Here is a 19,238-nt window from a genome sequence, read left to right on the forward strand (position 1 = left end):
ATGATGGCGCCCCCCTCGGAGTTTTTCCATGGAATGTGTCGGTGGTCTTATTAGAAGGCCAAGCAGACACGTACAGCACAGAAAGACGGCCAGTGAGTCCCAGGACAGGCAACCTACAAAAAGACGTTAAAGACGACAACTACGAGTCGGAGCAGAGAGACCCTAAAAATCCACTTACATAAGCGGCCTTGGAAGGAATGGATGACACAAAGCGTCTTCCGTCCAAAAAATACCCAAAGCTTTGGGTACACAAACACAAATAAACTCGCAATCTGAAAGCGAAATACCAGACATGCCTTTATTAATTGATGTTCCTGTCTGAAAAGCTTGGAAATTAAAATAAGAATAAGCAGCCAAATGAAATGTTAACCTGAACGGCGTAATCATTTTCTAATACGTAATAAAATAAGGACAACCAAGACAGCTGCCTTCTCCTTCTCCTCCTCTTTTCCAGAGCACAGTTTCATAAGCCTTCCCTTACGTAACGCTTCATCTTTTGTACATTCGCTGTAAAAGTAAACAAGTCAGATCTTTGAAGTTTCTAAAGAATCACAAACCAGGACCAGATGTGCCGTCGCTCACGACTTGGGGATGTCGAACATGCACAGGCTCTTGTACTTCTGCAGCAGCTCGTTTTTCGTGCGGACCTGCTCCTTCAGGTTCTCAAACTGCTGTTTCTGCTGCTCCGGGCTCATTCCGATGCCAGGCATTGCCACAATTTGCTCTCGGGCCTCCTGGATTTTAGTTTTCAGCTTATTCAGTTCCTGGTGAACATCTGGGCTGTCCTTGTCCATGCTATTAAAAAAATAAATCAATGATTAAATCCAATACAATGTGTGTTAAGTCTTCACAGAAGAGCACATTAAAGAGTAAAACAGAACAAGCGGTGATGACCGAGGCCATTACAGTCGAGCATAAATTCACATCTCAGAGGAGGACAAATGAGGTTCAAACGACCACTTAACACACCTCAGGGTCACTCAGGGCCTGACCACCCTCAGGGGGCACCGTGACCCTGAAGGGTCAGTTTAGAGCGGACAACCAGCATAACGTGACAACTGGAACAGCCCAAAGAAAACACTGAGAACGAATGGGAGAACATGCAAATGAGACCTGGCACGCTGGATCTGACCAATGTGCCACCATAACGTCCTTGTTCTGCTTTAATAAAAGTGAAATCACAAAAACTAACCAAACGTGCAACCACTGATGTGGCGTCCATGATCTATAAAGGCCCACAGAATGGCTGCACCATCGACTTGCTTCACCTTCACGCACTACAGAAATGAAAACACACTGCGGGGCTTAACACAACGCGCTCGAGGATGGCAGCAAACGGAAATCCACGCACCCTGAGCCGTCCACCCGCACGCGTCTGGAGCTGCAGGGACACGGAGGAGACTGTGGTGTACACACAACGTTTACAGCCTCAAGTCAGAACACAGTCCGACACTTTCAATTTATGTCGTGGCATGCGATACACACACACACCCACCCAGGCAGAGCAGCAGCCCGTGCCACCCCACTTGAATGAGGTCTCAGGTTATTATCTGCAGCGCTCAGTAACCTGACTTGGTGTCGTATACGGAATGTCAGCTTTTTATTTACATCACTGATATACGACTAGCTGGCCTACTTGGCATTGCCTGGGTGAGAACACAGAAAAGGTAAACATGGCAAAGGAAACAGTGCTGGACCGGTGGTGACGGATTACACTTGAGAACCAACACCACCACTGCAGGTAAAACACATCAGTTCAATGAACCCACCCAAGGAGCCCAAGACCACAATAAACCAGTGAGGGCAACACAGACTGAAGACGCACTGAAAGGAATCCTGACCACCAAACCATGGGTGGCACTCTTTCTGTCAGTGGAGCACACTTTAATATTTCTTGACAGCCACTTGGACCCCCTGAAAGTTATGGTGAGAAGTAGATGTGTGCCACACTTCAGGTGTGTGGCTTGAAAACCAAAGAGATGCACAAAGAACAATCAAACCAACAGATTGTGGTTATGGATGGATGTAAAATGACTGATCGTCTGGCACAGCAGTAACATGAAATTAGAGCCAAACGAGTCAAGGGAGATCATCAAGGGAGAAAGGTGAGGCTGTGCCAATCAGACTGGAATACTCAGGGTGTAAAGGAGTGATGCTCAGCACTTTCTGTAACTAAACACTCCATGCACATGAAGCACACACAGGTCTTTCTAAACGTGTTCACATGTTACTTTACAGAGCAGTCCTGTGGCCTCCAGACCAGCTGAATATAAAGTCTACACGTTCATTTAAAAGAAAATGATCTCCGTCCACACTAAACTGAGGCAGACATTGACCAACACTGGGCACACGTGCAGTTGGAAGAGTCCTCCATGACAGACAGTCAGCTGCAGCTTGCGCTTACACACGGAGAACAGCAACGGCAAAGAACTGAAAAGCAAACATTGAGATGCATACTGGTCAGCAAGACAAGCGCCTTGGAAAGCAACACCTGTTATGTCTGCCATGTCTTCTGTGATGGGGGACCAATCAGGGAAGAAGAGGTCGTTAAGCGTAGGATCCAATCAGGGAAGGGCCACTTTAATCACAATCTGATTGGTTGGTTTGTGTATAAAGTCTGCGTTGTGAGGTCACAAACACCAGGGTGGCGTGGACAAGGGCGAGAACGGAGACGAATGTCTGCATTTTAAATAAACAGCAGTGTGGGCGGGGCCCAAGAAGAGTAAAATGATGTAAGCAAGCTTGACGGTGACTGACCCGCCCCTCGCACTGTCAGTCTTCACTCAGATTGGAGTTTACATTTACAGTATTTGGAAAAAGCCATCTGGGTGGATGTATGACGGCGGCTGCAGGAATCGTGGCCTGTGGATGATTATTTGTGCCAAAATTCGGTGCAATCCAACATGTTAACTACACTGTAATGAAAAGGGGGTGTTTCATTCTGACACGTATGTATCGTGTCGCAATTACAAACATATCATCAGCCTAATGATCGATCGCTTTTCACTTAGCCGCACCACTTGTGTGTCAATCAATCGAGCATGAAATCCAAACATGCGTTGCATTTTACTTCATGCCCACAGTTTGTGTCTCACAACTAAAAGCAAACTGCATTTCATTTAGCGGCTGCTCGCAGTGGATTGTGGTTCAACTGAAGACCACACTAACAGCTTAGTGAGATTTCCAATAACTTCTAGCATCAGGTTTCTTCAGACAGCAGTTTCGTTTTGGCCATTTTTGAACCCTGAACCGAATTTTACAAACACCAGAACCATTGTAACCCAAGAGACCCGAGTGGCAGGTTTCAACAGTGCGCAGGCAATTACGGAGGTTTCTCGAATAACCAATTGGCACGTAAACAGGACTCAATGAGCAAAAGCTAAAGCAGTGGACCATTAGGGCACTGATGGCTGTTGAAAATGGGGATTTTCACTAAAGAAAACAGCAATGGCCGTTAGCAACACTAACAATGGCTTGGCTGTATAGTTAAATCGCATTAATGGTATCTTGATTTAAAAAAGACCAATTTCTATGAAAAACACGCACATTTCTGACGTGCCCAAACTCTGATCGGTGTAGTGTGCCCTTGTATGAAAACGAGCTGTAGAAATGAAGGATGTTGTCGTCGCTGGAAAGTTTAAGAAACTGTTCGACTCCAGCTGAAGAGACTAAAAATACGCGTCACCTCAAATACAAATCAACCGCACCAGGATGGCGTTCAGCAGACGTCCATCCAGCCGTCTACCAAAGCCAAACATCCCTGGACGGGGCGCCAGCGCAGCACACCGCGGTGAACCAAACGACTGTACTTGGGCGGTGTATTCGTCAAGCCGTCCACCATTCTAATCAATATAAGCTATTATTATTAGAGACACCAAATTTAAATTGGAGCTCAGCGCTCTTCAATCCCCGACTCGTACCACCAAACGCAAGGTGCCGACTCGGCGTCTTTAAAGGTCCAGTTTACTAGCACAAGACACCCGAGAACGAGAAGTCAACTCATCAGAGCCGGGCGGCTTAACGCCGACAAGAACACAATGAAAGTCACCCAGCCAGCCTGCGCACCGTTTTTAGCCTTCCCTGCTTTCCTTGCACGCGTCCACTGCTCTCACCATTTTATGATATCGTAGACCAGAGGGAGCAACGAGCAGTCTTCAGGTGCAGGTTCCTCCTTCAGCGGAGACGCCGCCATTGTCGATTGAGCGCAGGCGGGAGGACGCACGTGAATGACGTCATCAAAGCCCGCCGTGCGCCGCGGTCACGTGTTTGTTGGGAGCCCGCCGAACTTTTGTCTTTTTAAACGTTTATTTCGAGGATAACAAGACTGACTTATAATTACGGAAGCGTATTAGTGCCACGGACACAGTGAAGAAAAAAAGTGTATGGTGAGAATAAAGTGGCCACTTTTTTTTCTTCACTGTGTCCGTATTTTATTCTTCTCCATGGCCCTAATACTCTTGTAAAACACGTGAAAATATATAAAACAAGGAACACATTTACAGCGGAATACAGGAAACAGAAAATAAACTAGAAAAGGAAAGCCATGGACGTGAATCGGGTACGAGCTAAAATAGCATAGAAATCAGTCGCGAGATCTTATGTAGAAATGTTAAACATTCAGAGCGGAAAGGCGTACATGAGGGGCTTCATCTGATCCACTCCTATTTATGAAGGAAATGAAGAATGACGACCGCTGCTGAGAGACAACAGGCAGGTGAGACTCCGCCAAAGGTGCTTAAAAGGAGAGACGACGGCCGGTTTGGCATGAAGCCTCTAAAGTATGACGATCGAGAGCAGCGGGACTTGAGGGTCTTTTCTTAAAGGGGCCATTAAACAGTTGCTTGTGTCGATATGTGAGCCCTTCCTGTGATATCCCTCGGGCTGTTACACTGGTGGCAGCAGTGGGATTGAATGACCCAACCACTGGACATGTAGGACTGGCTCTGCACAAACATTGGCCAGCTTGATCTGGGGACCGGTTCTCCACGCAGAGCAGCCACATGCCTTGAGCCTGTGCTGACAGGAGGCACCAGAGATTTTAGCAATGCATGCACAGAAAGCAAGATGGAGCCAGTAGACAAAGACATGGAGGGAAACCTGCACAACTAACCCTTTGCTGCAGGCTGGACCCCCTCAAGCACGTAAGAGGGACCCAGGGTTGGCCACTATGAAGGTACAGGTTCATGGGAAGCAGATTTCAAGTAATTGCTGCTGCATATGGATGAGCACCGAAAGAACAGAGCGTGCAGATGGTATTGGCACTGGATGGAGAAGCTCTAAGCGCTTGAGAAGACGTGTCCCACAGAGACCACCTTACAGAACTGAGCAGACTGGCAGCAGGCGTTGAGCGCACCACTGGGCTTACAACAGCAGCCACACGCCCAGCTGTGACCTGTCACGCTGTTAGCCACGCCTCCTTTTTAGCTCCGCCCGCCTCAATCACAAGGACTTACGTGCATTAGAGTGGAGAGCTTTGGCTTGGGGGTCAGAGTGGGAGGTGGCAGCACGTAATCATCTACTGCTGGACCACCATACCGGCGTGTGGCTGGCCACTTCACGGCGTGTCCAAGGCACTGCTTTCACTTTCTTCACACTAATTCAGCCTCCTCCCTCATGACCCCACAGTTCTCCAGAATCTCAGCCACCATCTTTCATTCCACAAAATAACTTTTGGAAAAAAAATCATTTCAGTTAGGATTTTGGCCTCGGGCAGAAGAAGCCATTACTGCCATTAATTTAGACTAAAAGGGCCATTAACAGCATTGGTCATTGTGTAGGGGATGCTAAGTGGATATCGAGTGGGACTTTTCATTTCCGCTCTACCAGTGTATTCAATGCCGTGCCATCAGATATGGGTGGCCAAGTTTACAGTCACATAACCAGCACGGCCAAGAAGGCCACAGAGAACTCAAAAGTGAGGCCAGCCCCCTTGTGGTAGCCATAATTCAGGTATCACAACTGAAAACGGGTGCAAAAGGGGCACTGGGGTAACTGGAGTGGCACCGGACATACGTCTGGGATTGGCCTCTAAGGGGCTTCCACCTCCCTGGTCAGACAAGCTTGGAGCAGAGGACACAGGAGGCCAGTGGACTCTGGAAAGGGACGTAAGGAGGAGCGCATGACATACAGGATCAGGAGACATTCAATAGCAGGCTGATAAATCAAGAGATCGTCCCTCCCCGCAGGGAACGTTCAGAAGTTGTTTTAACATTGACTTTATGTAAAGGGGGGCAGAAAAAATCTCTTATCTGTAAACCGCAAAAAGTAATGTGGGAGCTGTGAAAAAAAAAAAAAAGGCCTTTTTTATATAAAGAGTGGCCTGGTGACGTCGCCGGTCAAGGACTGAGTTGGCAGAAATGCCACTGGGGCTCCTGCAGTAGTACACAGCAATCCGTTGTATAGCGCCTTTCATATCTATTGATCATATAGCACCTTTCCCATCTATCTATTATATAGTACCTTTCTCTTCTGTCTATCCATTATAAATCACCTTTCCCATCTATCTATTATAGCATCTTTCACATGTATTATACAGTGCCTTTCATATCTATGTATTATATAGCACCATTCACATGTCTATCATATAGTGCCTTTCATATCTACCTATCTATGATATAGTGCCTTTAACATCTATCTATCCATTACATAGTGCCTTTATTATCTATCTATTATATAGTGCCTTTCACTTAATCAATCAATCAATCCATCATCTATCTCTCTCTCTCTCTCTTTTCAAACAATAGCCGACTTCTCCAGGCCTGACTGTCCCGACAAGTTCAGGCCGAGTGTAGGGTTCTGAGATGCTGACGAAGTCTCAGGATGCCCAGAATTTCATCATAGTCATCTCCTGCCCCTGGTAACATCACAGTGCACAAGTCTACCTTTAGAAGTTCAGCCTACATGGAGGAAACGAGAAAGAACACGAGGGCAAGATGAATGTTTGGCCAGGGACACAACACAAAGAGCAGGACCTCTGAAAGAGAAGAGCCAGAAATGGAGTAGTTTGACCAGAGGAACCTGACAGCAGCCATAAAGCAAGATGGTGGAAATGTTGAGGCTTGGGGCTGCTGTTGGGTCAGCTCACCACAAGGAATTCTCCACTGGCAGACAGTTCTAGGAAATGCCAGCTATGGGGTGGTTTGAGGCTTAAAGGGAAATTGTGTATCTGCTCATTTGTCTTTCTTATTAACTACTAGCCATGTTACTTGTCAAGGATGGGTGGTAGAACACACTTCAGAGTATTTGCTCTCAGTTGCCCTACGTGTTCCCTCAGCACCTTTCCTCAGTGTCCGCTTGGATTTGAACCTCTCATGACCAGCACTGCCTCACCTAACCCTCCTGTCCACTTTTATTGTGACCCTGAACGTGGCTCCTATCCCTTCACGCTTCCTCCTCCTCGTGCGGCTCTCACGTGCTCTTCCTCCTTTGATTGCATCACCAAAGCCAGACTGACCAATCAGATTGCATGGGAACTGGACGCACAGACCTTATTATAGTAGATTGCAAAGTCAGACTTTCAATATTGCTGTTTCTTCCCCAATTACTTCACCTTTTTCCAAAGATTCAATTTAAATGAAGAGCAAATCTTGATACGTCCACATACATGAATACAGAAAATGCAGTCCATGGGGTGTACTTACTTTTTCACACAAGTGTTTCTTGATCTGTAACTCTCCACTACACAGACAGACAGACATGAAAGGCATGATATAACAGACAGAGACATAGGTCCTTATGTACAGAGCTCAGTGAAGTTCTTACCGGCATGTGCCAATCAACATGCCACACATTGCCACTCTGAGTAATCTGAGCACCAGCCTTCCATAAGGCAGGACCTCATGGCCAGACTGGACACCCTTTACCCACGTGGCACATCTCAAATATAGATAAAGAGGTTTGGTGGCTTTGAGTGGAGTCGTGGTGTAACGTCTGGCACAGATCATCAGCCCGGTAAGATGCCACTTTTTCTGAATACCTCTAGAGCAGCCCTAACCCTCTGACAATACCAATAATAATATTAATAAACTGTCCAGTCCATCATGGCTAACAGACATGCAGGCACAGGGAGGTGGTGCTGACTCCACACCCACAATGACCCAGCTGGCACTCTGCGGCTTTAAGTTGTGCTCATAGACCAAACTGAGTTCATCTTGGGCTTCATGCCAATCAAAGGAGCCCCAGGATTGGACGGTGGGCTGGCCGGTGTCCCCAGTACGAGGTGCTGACTGCTGCGGTTACACAAGCTGCCCTGTTTGTGCTAAATTGGGCAGACGAAGAGCTTTCGACTAAAAGTGGCCAAAGATAACACTGGGGTGTTAATGAGGACTGGGCACCCACAGTGCCAGACGTGTTGTGCCAGCTGCAGTGAGAGGGCTGGATTCCTCAATTAGGAGAGGCGTTTTGTCCATTGCCGCACCGTGACACAAATCCTTCCAATCCAAGCCAGTGTGACTCAGGGCTATTATGTTTGCTGTCCTATTTTACCTGTTTGCTCCACAGCCCCCTTAACCTAATTAGCGGCAGCCCCTCACTCCTCTCGTTATGCAAGCCTCGTTCTTTTTGTGTGCTGACCTGGAATGTTGCTTTTGCTGTTGTCGAGCTGCGGCTCTAAACATATTGACAGGTGTCGAACGTCCTGACGGTAAATTCGGTAACACTTGATAGCCCATTAAGAGCCTCTCGTCTGAGTCACCGGCGTCTTGAACCGGCCACCGTATCAGGCAGCTCATTAAAACTCTGCTGACAGCGTTAAGTGGGCATGTGTCCCCCCCCATCTGAAGTCTTTTTGAGGTGGGTCAGCCATTCGCTAACTCTTCTGATCTTCTTAGGGGCGGCCAAGAGGTCACAGTTTGTGGTTTGTACGTTCAGACTCGGGGTTCATACCTGCCAAGGGCAGACTTTCAAAGCGAGTTCATATCTGGAATGGGCAGATGCCAACCAAACTGCACGCAGGCCTCGGTGGCTATGCCAGCTCTGAAAGTGACTTCAGGAGGTGCAGAGTCCTTCTTCATGCAAACGCACCATTAAAAATAATCAAAATGGAGGAAATGTTCGGGGGGGTTCACTGCCCTGCGGGTGTGCATCAACGGCCATGAAAAGTGAGCAGAATTAACAACAACATTCGCCATCAAAAGCAACCCACATAGGCCAGTTCTTGTCACTCAGTCCTCTCCGATGGTGCTTCAAGGTCCCCAGTCAGACAGGCGTCCTTCTGATCGTTCCTGGGCCCCCCCCCAAGACCCTTCACAAACTTTTGGGAGCAGAGGGGGCACCTGATTTGGCTCCCTGGTCAGTCCTGTCCACATGTGGTGCCCCCTCTTGGTATTTGCTATGGACTTGCTCCGCGGGGTCCGAGGTGCAGTCGCCATGGCACAAGTCAGCTGACGAGCAGCAAATCTGCAGCCCCAGCAATCTGAGTAATTAGGCCACTTAAGGAAGGCGGCAGCGGCTAATCGGCACTCAGCATGCAGAACCACCGCCTGCCATCCCAAGGAGTTAATTGCGTACTTTTCCGTTAATGAAGTTAAATGTACTCTGCAAAAGGGACAATCGGTATTATCAGGCGACAACTGAGGGAATTTTTTTAATCAGTGAAGGAACTGTTAGCACAAAAAAGAAAGAAAAAGCCAACCAGGGTGGAATGTCCTGTGCCGTGTAAAGGAGCAGGAGGCGAGGGGCCGACCTCCGACGAGACCACTTTAACGGAAGAGCAGAAGGAGATGACGGAGACAACAATCGACAGAACCTGTAAGAGTCGGAGTGCCAGGAGCCCCCCATCCCACCTAATCTCCATCATAAGAAAAAAAGTGTAGGAAAAAAAAAACAACTAAGGCGCCTCATCTCTGGTGGTCTTCAAAATGATTTCAGTTTCCTACAGAGGGGAACCTTTACAAAGAACCGCAGGAGAAGGGGCCAGTGCTCCTCGTCTGGGTCATGACCTTCCACTCCGAGGGTGGAAGAGGACAGCATGAAATGGCCACGTCACACCCAAATCATTAGAGGGGGTGCTCCGTCCAGGCAGCTGTCACACTGGAGATGCCTTCACAGCCGGCCCCCTTATTGGTGTTGTGATGCCAGCCTCTCAGGACTGCCAAGGCTTCTGTTAGGCCTGGACACACAAACAGCCTAATGCTAAACTCTATAGGCAGGCGTCATGGCCTCCACAGCCAATAGAAGTCAAGATTGAATTCTGTACACTAAGGGAGAGGAGAACTGTAATCAGCTTCTGTAATCTGCTTCACAATCAGCAGATGTTGCTGCTTTTCTTTTTCTCTCTGCCATGTCACCAGTTTGCATTAAGAAAGAAGCAAACCTAATAATGACACACAGATTGCTACTGGCTACCACTTTTGCTTTACCAGCATGTGTCAAATCATAAGCTTTCAATTAACACCAAGATCAAGGTACTAATCCCAGTGTTTCACGAGTCACTGCACGACAGACAGACAGACACCACCCATAGCATTTTATATGCGCAGATTTTCAGGGAGGACCCCCTCACCCACCATAACTTGCTCGTGCGGCTTTCTGGGGGAGCAAAGGCCTAATTAGGGTGCGTCACACATGTGCAATTAGGGACCTCTGGGGAGACTCAGGTGACCGTGCCAATAGCATGCAGAGATAACAGGGGGCGCTGTAGCTAATAGTATCGCCTACTTTTTCAGCAGCACTGAGCCGTTGGTGGGAGAAGTGGCTTAGCCCCGCCTCTTCCGGGCTGAGGGTCCATTTAAACAGATGAACCAATGAGAATGGTGTCATTTGACAGGGTAATGCAGAAGATCCTTCACGCCAGACGTTTCTCATTAAATGTTAGTGCCCATATCATTCGTTTTTGAGCCATAAACTATTAAAATGGGTTGCAGCAGGCTTGGCACCCAAAAAACCTGCCCTCGCATCCAGAGATTCTGTTACAAGGGCCTTGGACATTCTTGAGATCCTTCATAGTTTGCATCTTGTCTGCGACCGTCCCAACTAAACTGCCCTGGGCTTGTCTGCCCAGACTACAATTCCCAGAATGCCCTGCGGTGGGCACTCACCTCCTGAAGATCCTTCCAGTGTCATTCTGTGTGTCGCTGCATAGCCTGGACTGGGTTGGGCTGTGGCATGGTGACTGGGTTACTGACATCCTGAAGAGCATATGTGGCATCACCAGATACCCCTTCACAGAAGGCATGCCCGCGGGATGTGCCCAATGACTTCACTGTGGTCAAGCAGGTCATGGGAACAAGAGGACGAGGACAGCAAAACAGAAACACTAGACCCCGGACGCTGCTCCACAAAACTAAACACATTGTTTTTATGAAATTGCTGGCCTTCATGGCAACGGCAGAAGGGGGGGCTACCTTACAAAAAATGTCTTTAACGTGCCTGGAGAGGCGATGGAAACCGAGATCTACTCTGCCTTTGGTGCCCTCTCATAGACAAAGGCGCCTTCAGATCAAAGCGCACTCATCAGCCGTGTGACTGCGATCTGACGTGGCACTGACCAGGAGCAGCCCCCCAGTGGGTGTCAGCAGACACAGTGCTGCAGAGCAGGGAAGGGGGGCTGGGGGCTTTGAACAAAGATGGTCCATTGTGGGTGGGCGCCGTGCCACGTCTCTGGGAAGATTTTTTCCCCCAAAGTGACACACAGCAGCGCATTGGAGGAGCCTGACGTGACTTTGAGCCCGAGCCCTCCGGCCACCATGGTCGTGTCTGTTATTCATCTGGAAAAGTCAAGAAGTGCTGGCTGGAGTCCCCTCCTCAGCCGATGTGGCATTGTGGGAGGCTTGTTAGGATGGTACAAGGGCACAGGCTGTTTGTGTTCTCTTATTTTTCACATTGTGTTTTGGTCGTGTTCCGCCTCGGTTGTATTCAGATGATATTCTGGTGCTGCCATTTTGTTTTGTGCTTGTATTACTGTCACCTGTGAGTGGAGCCCAAGGAGGCAGACCCACCTGATTGTGCCACTGCAGTGCTGGCGTGTCACACGCACTTTTGGTGTGACATTTTTGGTGTTTTCATTGACGACACTCGCTTTGACGTTTTGAGTTGTACAATTTCTGGTGTTGTTTACTTTTGCTTTCATTTCTCTTTTTCCTGCCTTGTCCTTTTCATGCTTATGTTTGGATTATTTAACTATACAAGAACTTGGCTTTGTTGATTTTGGCCCCAGTGCTTTTATGGCTGTCTCTCCTCTTTTTGCATTTTAAAAGCCTTATCCCCACATTTGGGCCAATGCAGGCCCGTTGCCTGCCATTGGAGTTTGGGGTTAGGCCAGTCCTGTGGATGCAGACCTGTGAAGATGGCACCTCACAGATTTTGATTTTTGTTTTGCTTTGTGAGTGGCAGGATCACAACACTTTTTTTCATAAGATGGGGTCACGTGTGAAAGAAGTGCAGCCAAGAGAAAATAAACTGGTGTCATGACCCGGAGCCACTGTGAAAAGGCAGGCGAGAAGCACCTCACCATTGATGACAAGATTCAGGGAGAGAAGGGACTGCAGTGAACAAGCTAAGTGAAGAAGAGACCCCCTCACAGCCCACCTGAGGCTCCACACTTGGTCGAGTGCCAATTTCTGCAGGTTTCATCATGCAGGAGGCACAGCAAGAATGAAGAGACCGCAGGTACAGAGAGGTGCCCCGAATACTGAGACACACGTGGGCAATGGGGACTGAAGAAACGGCCAACAAGTCTGAAGACAGAAAGCTGGCATTGAAATCTCCGACTCCACTCTGCAGCTCTTTCTCCCCCCAGGCTCCGCCCCTTGTGACAGTGTCTCTTTTCAAGGCCCCGCCCCTTTGCACAGCAGCTCGCTCTCTCTCTCTCAAAGGCTTTGGTCCCTCTGACAGTGTTTCTCTCTCTCTCCCCCCCACCCCGCAGGTCTCTAGGGCCCCACCAGAGTTTTCATTCTAAACAGGACCCTCATTTGTGCCACACATTTTCATGTAGTTTACCTCCAAGTGCTTTACAAAAAGTAAAAGATAAAACACAATTCCAAAAGAATGCACCTGGCACAGTGGTGACGTTAGCCTTACCAAATGACCGTAGGCACTGCCCTCTCTCTCCAGGTCGGTGTGTTCGGCTCTCACCTCCTCATCCTAGCGTCCCCAGCTGTGCCGATTGCTGTTCCCAAAATCCTCATTTCGGCCCGTCTGACCTCTTTCTGCATGTCATTGGGTGGGCTCATCTCCCTCTTAGTTCCAGGATTTGTTAGGTGACAGCCAGGTTTTGTTTTCCTTTTTATTTTTCGTTGTTGTCACTTTGGTTATATTCATTTATGATTTAGCGTTTTTGGTCTCTTTCTTTAAATGTGCTGCCATTCCAAGTGCTTTGTGGGTGGAGCCTGAGCTCTGGGAGGGGGAGTCACCCTGACATCATGGCTGCAGGCTCCGCCCCCTTGCTTTATATTCTTGGGCATTTTGAGATTTTTACAACTAAATGACCAACACCCTGGCACACCCACCCAAAGCGGGCCAAAACTGGCTGCCAAGTCTGGCATATGAATGCAGATTTGTGATGCCATCTTCAGGTGAGCAGCATTGTTGAGCCTTAGAGCTCCATGTCCCTGCACTTTCTCGTGCCACATGTCCTTCGGGCCCACGTTTCTTGCTGGTTTCTAATTCTCCCAACAGTGCACTGGGAACAATAGATTCATAAAATGGACAGAAGAAAGAATGTGTGGCACACGAGCATGGTGGACCTTTTCTTTCAGACTTGGCCAGTCTGCCACCATGACAGGTCACTCTGGGTAATTCATCGCCACCATTACTAGCAGTTCCATTTGGTGCTGAGTCAACAGCGGGCGACCCAAATGTAGCCCCGTAAATAAAGCCCAGGCGGTACCTCGCATGTGACGACAGTGACTGCAGTCTCAAGGCCCAGCTCACACTTGTTATTTTCTGCCTGTTGCCTCCCCTTTACAAACCCGGCAAGCGGCAGCAGGATTTATGTAAGCCATAACTGTGCAGTGATCGCATATCAGCCGTGAGTCAGCACACGCACCTCGCAGGTCCTGCTGATTAACAGGCCTCAGCGCCACTTCCTGTCTTTTTATAGCCTCCTCACACAAAGTGCAGAAATTGATGGGCTACTAAAACGGGCACCGAGCGAGGGGTCCACGTCAGCACCTTGATGGCAAGTTGGGTGGGCTGGCAGAGGCAGCTTTTATTGAAGAAGACAGGAGTAGCTCACAGGTTATAGCTCCAAAAACATCAATCAAATCATATGGCACCTTTCATAGCAAACAAGGCAATAAAACAGTTAGATTGGGGTAAGAGGCTCCCCACTAGGGAGACAGGGGACATTCTGGGCAGACTGTTGTCCATCTGAGAAATGACCCAGAAGGGCAAGTCAGCTGGACCACCCTAGGGTGGGAGTCAGGAAAGTCATTGGATAATGAAGTTTGACAGTGAACTGTACGAAAGGCCCAGCGGCCAATCGGGCTGTTAACTGTGAGGGGGGCCACGGACACGGCGGCAGGCTCACTCTGTCAGTCATCCTACACAAAAGACAAAGCAGCACAAGAGAAAGACCAGAGGAGAGCAACTGGGCTGAGTTGGCAAGTGAGGAGGAAAACATGAAGAGCATAAGCAAATGGAGACTAAGAGGAGCCCACATGCAGACAATATACAGAAGCAATTGAACGGGCAAGTGGGGTGGGAGGTTATACTGCACTAGCTGTGTGGCCCGTCTAAGACTTTGGGGTGAAATCAAAGTTGCCAACGTAGACCTCGGCGTTAAGGTTTGCAGGGCACCATGCGATACGTATGTCTCTGTTATATGCCATCTGGTATAGGATTATTAAAAGCAGTGCTAATGTGTGTGATGCGCCATCTGTTGGAATGTCAGAGACAGCAAACAGACAGACACCTCTCCTTTTATTAAGGTGGAGAACGCCCTGATGGGTGCAGTGCAAGTCAGCGGAGGGTATGTGGCACACTGGTGAAGCTTCCTGTGTAGGGCTTGGAGCAGTTTTGGTCTCCACATTACAAAAGACAAAAAGTCCAGGGAGAGCAGCTGGGCTGATTCAAGACCACGTAGGGAAAGGAAGAGGAGAGATTGGAGGACCTAAGAGGGGACAAACTGGCCTGGACAGGAGCAATTAAGAAGGCTAATAGTGGGTGCTCTTCAACCTACCATCCTGTGTATGGAGGACAAGTCATGGAGGATATCCAGTAGCACACTGGTGAGGCGTCACATGTGGCACAGTCATAGCAGTGCTAGAGAAAGTCCTGTGAAGAGCGCAGTGCCTGGGCTGATTTAGGACCACAGAGAGCGACTAAGGAGGAACAACTAAGGGGACTGAAGATTCAAAGCAAATGGACATAAGAGGGGACAAGACTGAAGTGGTCAGGAGTCATTAGGAAGGCTAATAGGATGTCAAGTTGAACAGCGCCCTCTATGTATGATTGGGGTATGCGACACACTAGCGAGGTCTCACCTGAAGTAAGACAGCAGCACAGGAGAACATGCAGAGAAGAAGAACCAGGCTGAATCAGGATCATGGAGAGCACCCACAGAGGAACGGATGAAGGGGCCGAACCTTTAAAGCAACCGGACGCTCCATTGAGGAGGCGCACAGAAGCCAATAATTAGGCCAGTTGGATGCTGGGTAATATAGTGCCTCCTACATGTGGAATACAATGACTTGCTTGTTTGTGCTATTGAGTCACTCAGCTATCAGGGTGCCTCCCTGTCGAAGGAGATCAACATCACTTCCGTTATCGAGAGAGCCCAGCGATGGTTCTTTGTCCAGCGGCAGCTGAGATTTTGGTGCCGTTCCACACGGCCATCATCCAGTCCATTTCATCTTGGTCTTTACTCCTGCCAAGGTCAGGGAACATCAGCAGCGTGCTGTGCTGTCAGATCAGCAGAGCAGATCATTGGCTGCCGCCTCCGCCACTCCGGACTTGGACCAGGGGGCCAGGCCGACTAGGCGGGCACATGAGGTCATTATGGGTCCCTTGCACCCCCGGCATCACCTCTTCTGGGACTTGAGAAGCCTTTTAAAATGAATACAAATCGGGACATTGAGGCACAAAATGCTGCGAGTGGCAGAGGCCATTAATCGGTGGTCTCTAACAGTTACTGTACCTCACAGCTGCTCTTTTTGCGTTTCAGTATTGCACTCTGTTCATTTTGTCACTGTACTGTTTTTGTAGTTTTATACACAATTTAATGTAATTGACTTTATTCTATTTATGTCCGGGTGGCACCCAGTGGTGTTGAGGATTAGTCTGGCAGTGGCGTGTTTGTCGACTTTACGTATGCAGCTCAAGTACAACCGCAAAATGTTTGTGCTTGTTGGCTCTTATACGTCAAAGGAGCTACATACTGTATATAACACATGAGCAGGGGCCTCGTCTGGACCCCAAACTACAATAACAGACATAGCAGCACAAGAGGAAGTCCTGGGCTGATTCAGCACCATGGAGAGAGCAGGACACGCTGGAGGAGCTGAACCTGAAAAGCACATGGAGGTTAAGGGGGGACTTGGCTGAAGTGGACAGAAGCCATTAAGGAATTTAAAACTCCTTCAGCTCGTCCCTCATGAGCCCCGTTTACTTAACTGGCTATTAGTCATTGCATTGGCACCATTGAAGCCTTTCATTCTGGTCACGTGGGTTGTACGGTCCTGACATTCAGTTCTGGATTCACCAATGGCCAACATGAAACCGCCTTTTTAAAGACTCGACTGCATGTGTCAGGCCGCCAGGAAACAGAAGATTTCATTACTGTCTCGAGAGAAGAGGGCCAACTGGAGCTGACCAGGTCAGATGGCACTTGTGTGTGGCACATGAAAGTCGGCACAGCCATACCATAATCACCTGAGGACTGGATAAAACTGTCAAACTTGTGCGTTTTTGGCTCTTTTTGGTATTCATTCATTTTTTTTGATTTCTGCGCTCGTCTTTGGTGACAAGATGAGCTTTTGGAGATGAACCAAGTTTGATTTTTGAGATATGGACTTTCTCTTGAGCCTGAAACCAAAACAAATCTCTGCCTCGTTTCCTGGCGTAAGACGCGTGCGACTCCATCAGAGCAACCATAGAAAAGTCAGCACGTGGACTTCATGGTTGTCCGAGACTGCAGATTATTCTCATTCTTCTGTGAAATATTCCCTGACTCGAGAGATTTCATTTGGTTAGTAGATGCTTTGAATTTTGGTTGGCAATTTAAAGTAAGATGGCAGAGCGGGGCTCTTGGTCTCCTTATGTGATTTCCTTCACCTTCTTGTGAGGATTAGGACCCCTTTTGGGGTCTGTTTTATACTCTCGAATCTCCACTTAGTGTTAGTCTTGGTGGCTTAACGTTGATTCTATAAATTCTGCCATTTTGCTTCTTTATGCTCACCACCATTTTGTGTTTCTGTTACTAGGAAAACATCCCACGTTGTTAGGGGTGTGTCCTCGGAGGTCGTGACCTTTGTCAACAATGCAATGGCATTAAAATTGTCATTAATTATTTCGTTGTTGATTTAGAAATTTTTTTACAAGCATTTGTTCATCAGTGTTTGTGATCCAGCACTCCTTTTTTGAATTTAGAGCCCGTTTCTTCCATTTATGTTCTGCTATTCACGTCCATTTGGACTTTTTTTGGGCCCTTCTGGCCACCATTTTGGGCGCCTGTTGTTAGGACACACAATGGTTGTTATGGGCGTGTCCCTGGATTCTTCCTTAGCCAAACTGTAGGTACTGTAAAAACAAACAAACAAACAAACGAGCACAACCAGACAAGCGTATTCCCTAAAAGCCTTTGGGCGCCACTCTTTCACGTGGCGACCTTTCGCTTGTGGCCCTGACTTGAATGTTGTTCTGCGTTTTGGCCTCGATGGACGGTTTTCTTTGATCTCCCAGTTTTCACTCAATTCTGCTCTCACGCCCTTCTTTCTCCTGGTGACTGCAAATAACAAAAATTACTTTGAGAAGTTGACATCCCGCTTTGTGCCCTCAGATCGGGGGGGCTCATGTTTTTGCCGTGGTAGCAGCACCATTTTTCGGTTTGCTTTCCTGCTAACTTGCCTTCTTCAATAGTCTTGTGGCCATGGCTCGGTCTGTTATCTTCCTACCACACTACCCTACCATCTCCTCAGAGTCACTCCGATCATCGGATTATTTTGTGTTTCTTTTAGAATTTCTATTTGTCCTTGTCCTTTGCTCATCTTGAAAATGGGAAAGGCGCTATATAAATAAAATGTATTATTATTATTTGCATCATTTATTTTGTGCTATGACGTTCATCTTGCTTTATCACAGAGTTTCGATTTTTTTGGCCATATTGCGATTTTCACAAGGTTGCTCTCCGGTGGTCCTGTTGACAGGTGGAGAGGGCAGACTTCATTATAATAAGGAGCAGGAGATGAACGACAGGCTTCACTGGGGGCAGCAGAGGTCCAGTGTGAGAGGCCAAAGCTCCAAACGCTTCACTAAACCCAGCACTGCAAGCACTTGAAGGTCATCTGACTCAAATCCGTAATCTCGGACAACCAAGAAACAGCAGTGACACGTAGATGGACAACAAATCCTAGTAAAATGACGCCAGCCATGTTGTGGGAGACCATGAAAGTGAAACGACGACCTTAAAAGGGTGCTGGAATAAAAAATAAGTGAAAAAAATGAACTCAACAGACGGCTGCCCTTCCACGTAGTCACACAAGTTTGGGGATACGGGAAGCAGACAAGGGGAGAACACATTAACTCCAACAGGAAACATCGGCGGAAGGACTCAAACCCGCAACACCCTCTTTTGTCAGCTGCTTCTCATATTTCCTTCAGGAAACGCGTGGCTTTAATTTAACGGTAAAGGAAACTGGAGGGCCACAGGATGGAGCTGGGGGGGCACAACCAGGAAGTCTTAGAGGGTGAAAATCAAGGATGGAGGGTTAGGGACAGCAACAATGGGGCTTAAGACAGTTGGAGGTGGGGGGGGAGTCAAGTACTGAGGAGTCATCTGGGGTGTGGAAGAGAAACTGGGGGTTCAGAAGGAGGCACGAGAGACCACCATGTCCGAGGATAAGGACTGCCTTTTAAACTGTTGTCAGAGATATGGACGAGACAGGTGTGGTCTTGGGGTCACAGAGCAGACTGAAAGGAAAGGCTTAAAAATCAGGGGGTCATGGATTTAGAGGAACGGAAGAGTAAAGGGGGGCACCTATACAGCAGAGGAGCCAATGGAGGAGGGCAAGGGTATAAATGTGGGTTTTTTTTGGGTGATTTAGAGGGCCATCATCATAATGTTTACAGAGTATGGTGACATC

The 19,238-nt window shown here is 48.1% G+C and overlaps 1 protein-coding gene across 1 annotated transcript; it reads right to left on the minus strand.

Moving 5' to 3' along the window:
* Positions 1 to 273: 273 nt before the first annotated feature.
* Positions 274 to 4,247, minus strand: med9 (mediator complex subunit 9). Its single transcript, XM_039774945.1, has 2 exons — positions 4,113 to 4,247; positions 274 to 795 (listed from the first exon to the last, which is right to left on the minus strand). Exons 1-2 carry the CDS (start codon positions 4,190 to 4,192, stop codon positions 579 to 581), a joined length of 297 nt encoding a protein of 98 aa, XP_039630879.1. The 5' UTR covers positions 4,193 to 4,247; the 3' UTR covers positions 274 to 578.
* Between the last annotated feature and the right edge of the window lie 14,991 nt (positions 4,248 to 19,238).

This window comes from Polypterus senegalus, chromosome 13 (assembly GCF_016835505.1).
Source record: "Polypterus senegalus isolate Bchr_013 chromosome 13, ASM1683550v1, whole genome shotgun sequence".
NCBI lineage: Eukaryota > Metazoa > Chordata > Cladistia > Polypteriformes > Polypteridae > Polypterus > Polypterus senegalus.

Coding starts and splice junctions, on each gene's coding strand:
- med9 (XM_039774945.1), bottom strand. CDS start 4,192: ATGGCGGCGTCTCCGCTGAAGGAGGAACCTGCACCTGAAGACTGCTCG. Junction 796..4,112: donor GTCTACGATATCATAAAATG/GTGAGAGCAGTG, acceptor TTTTTTTAATAG/CATGGACAAGGACAGCCCAG.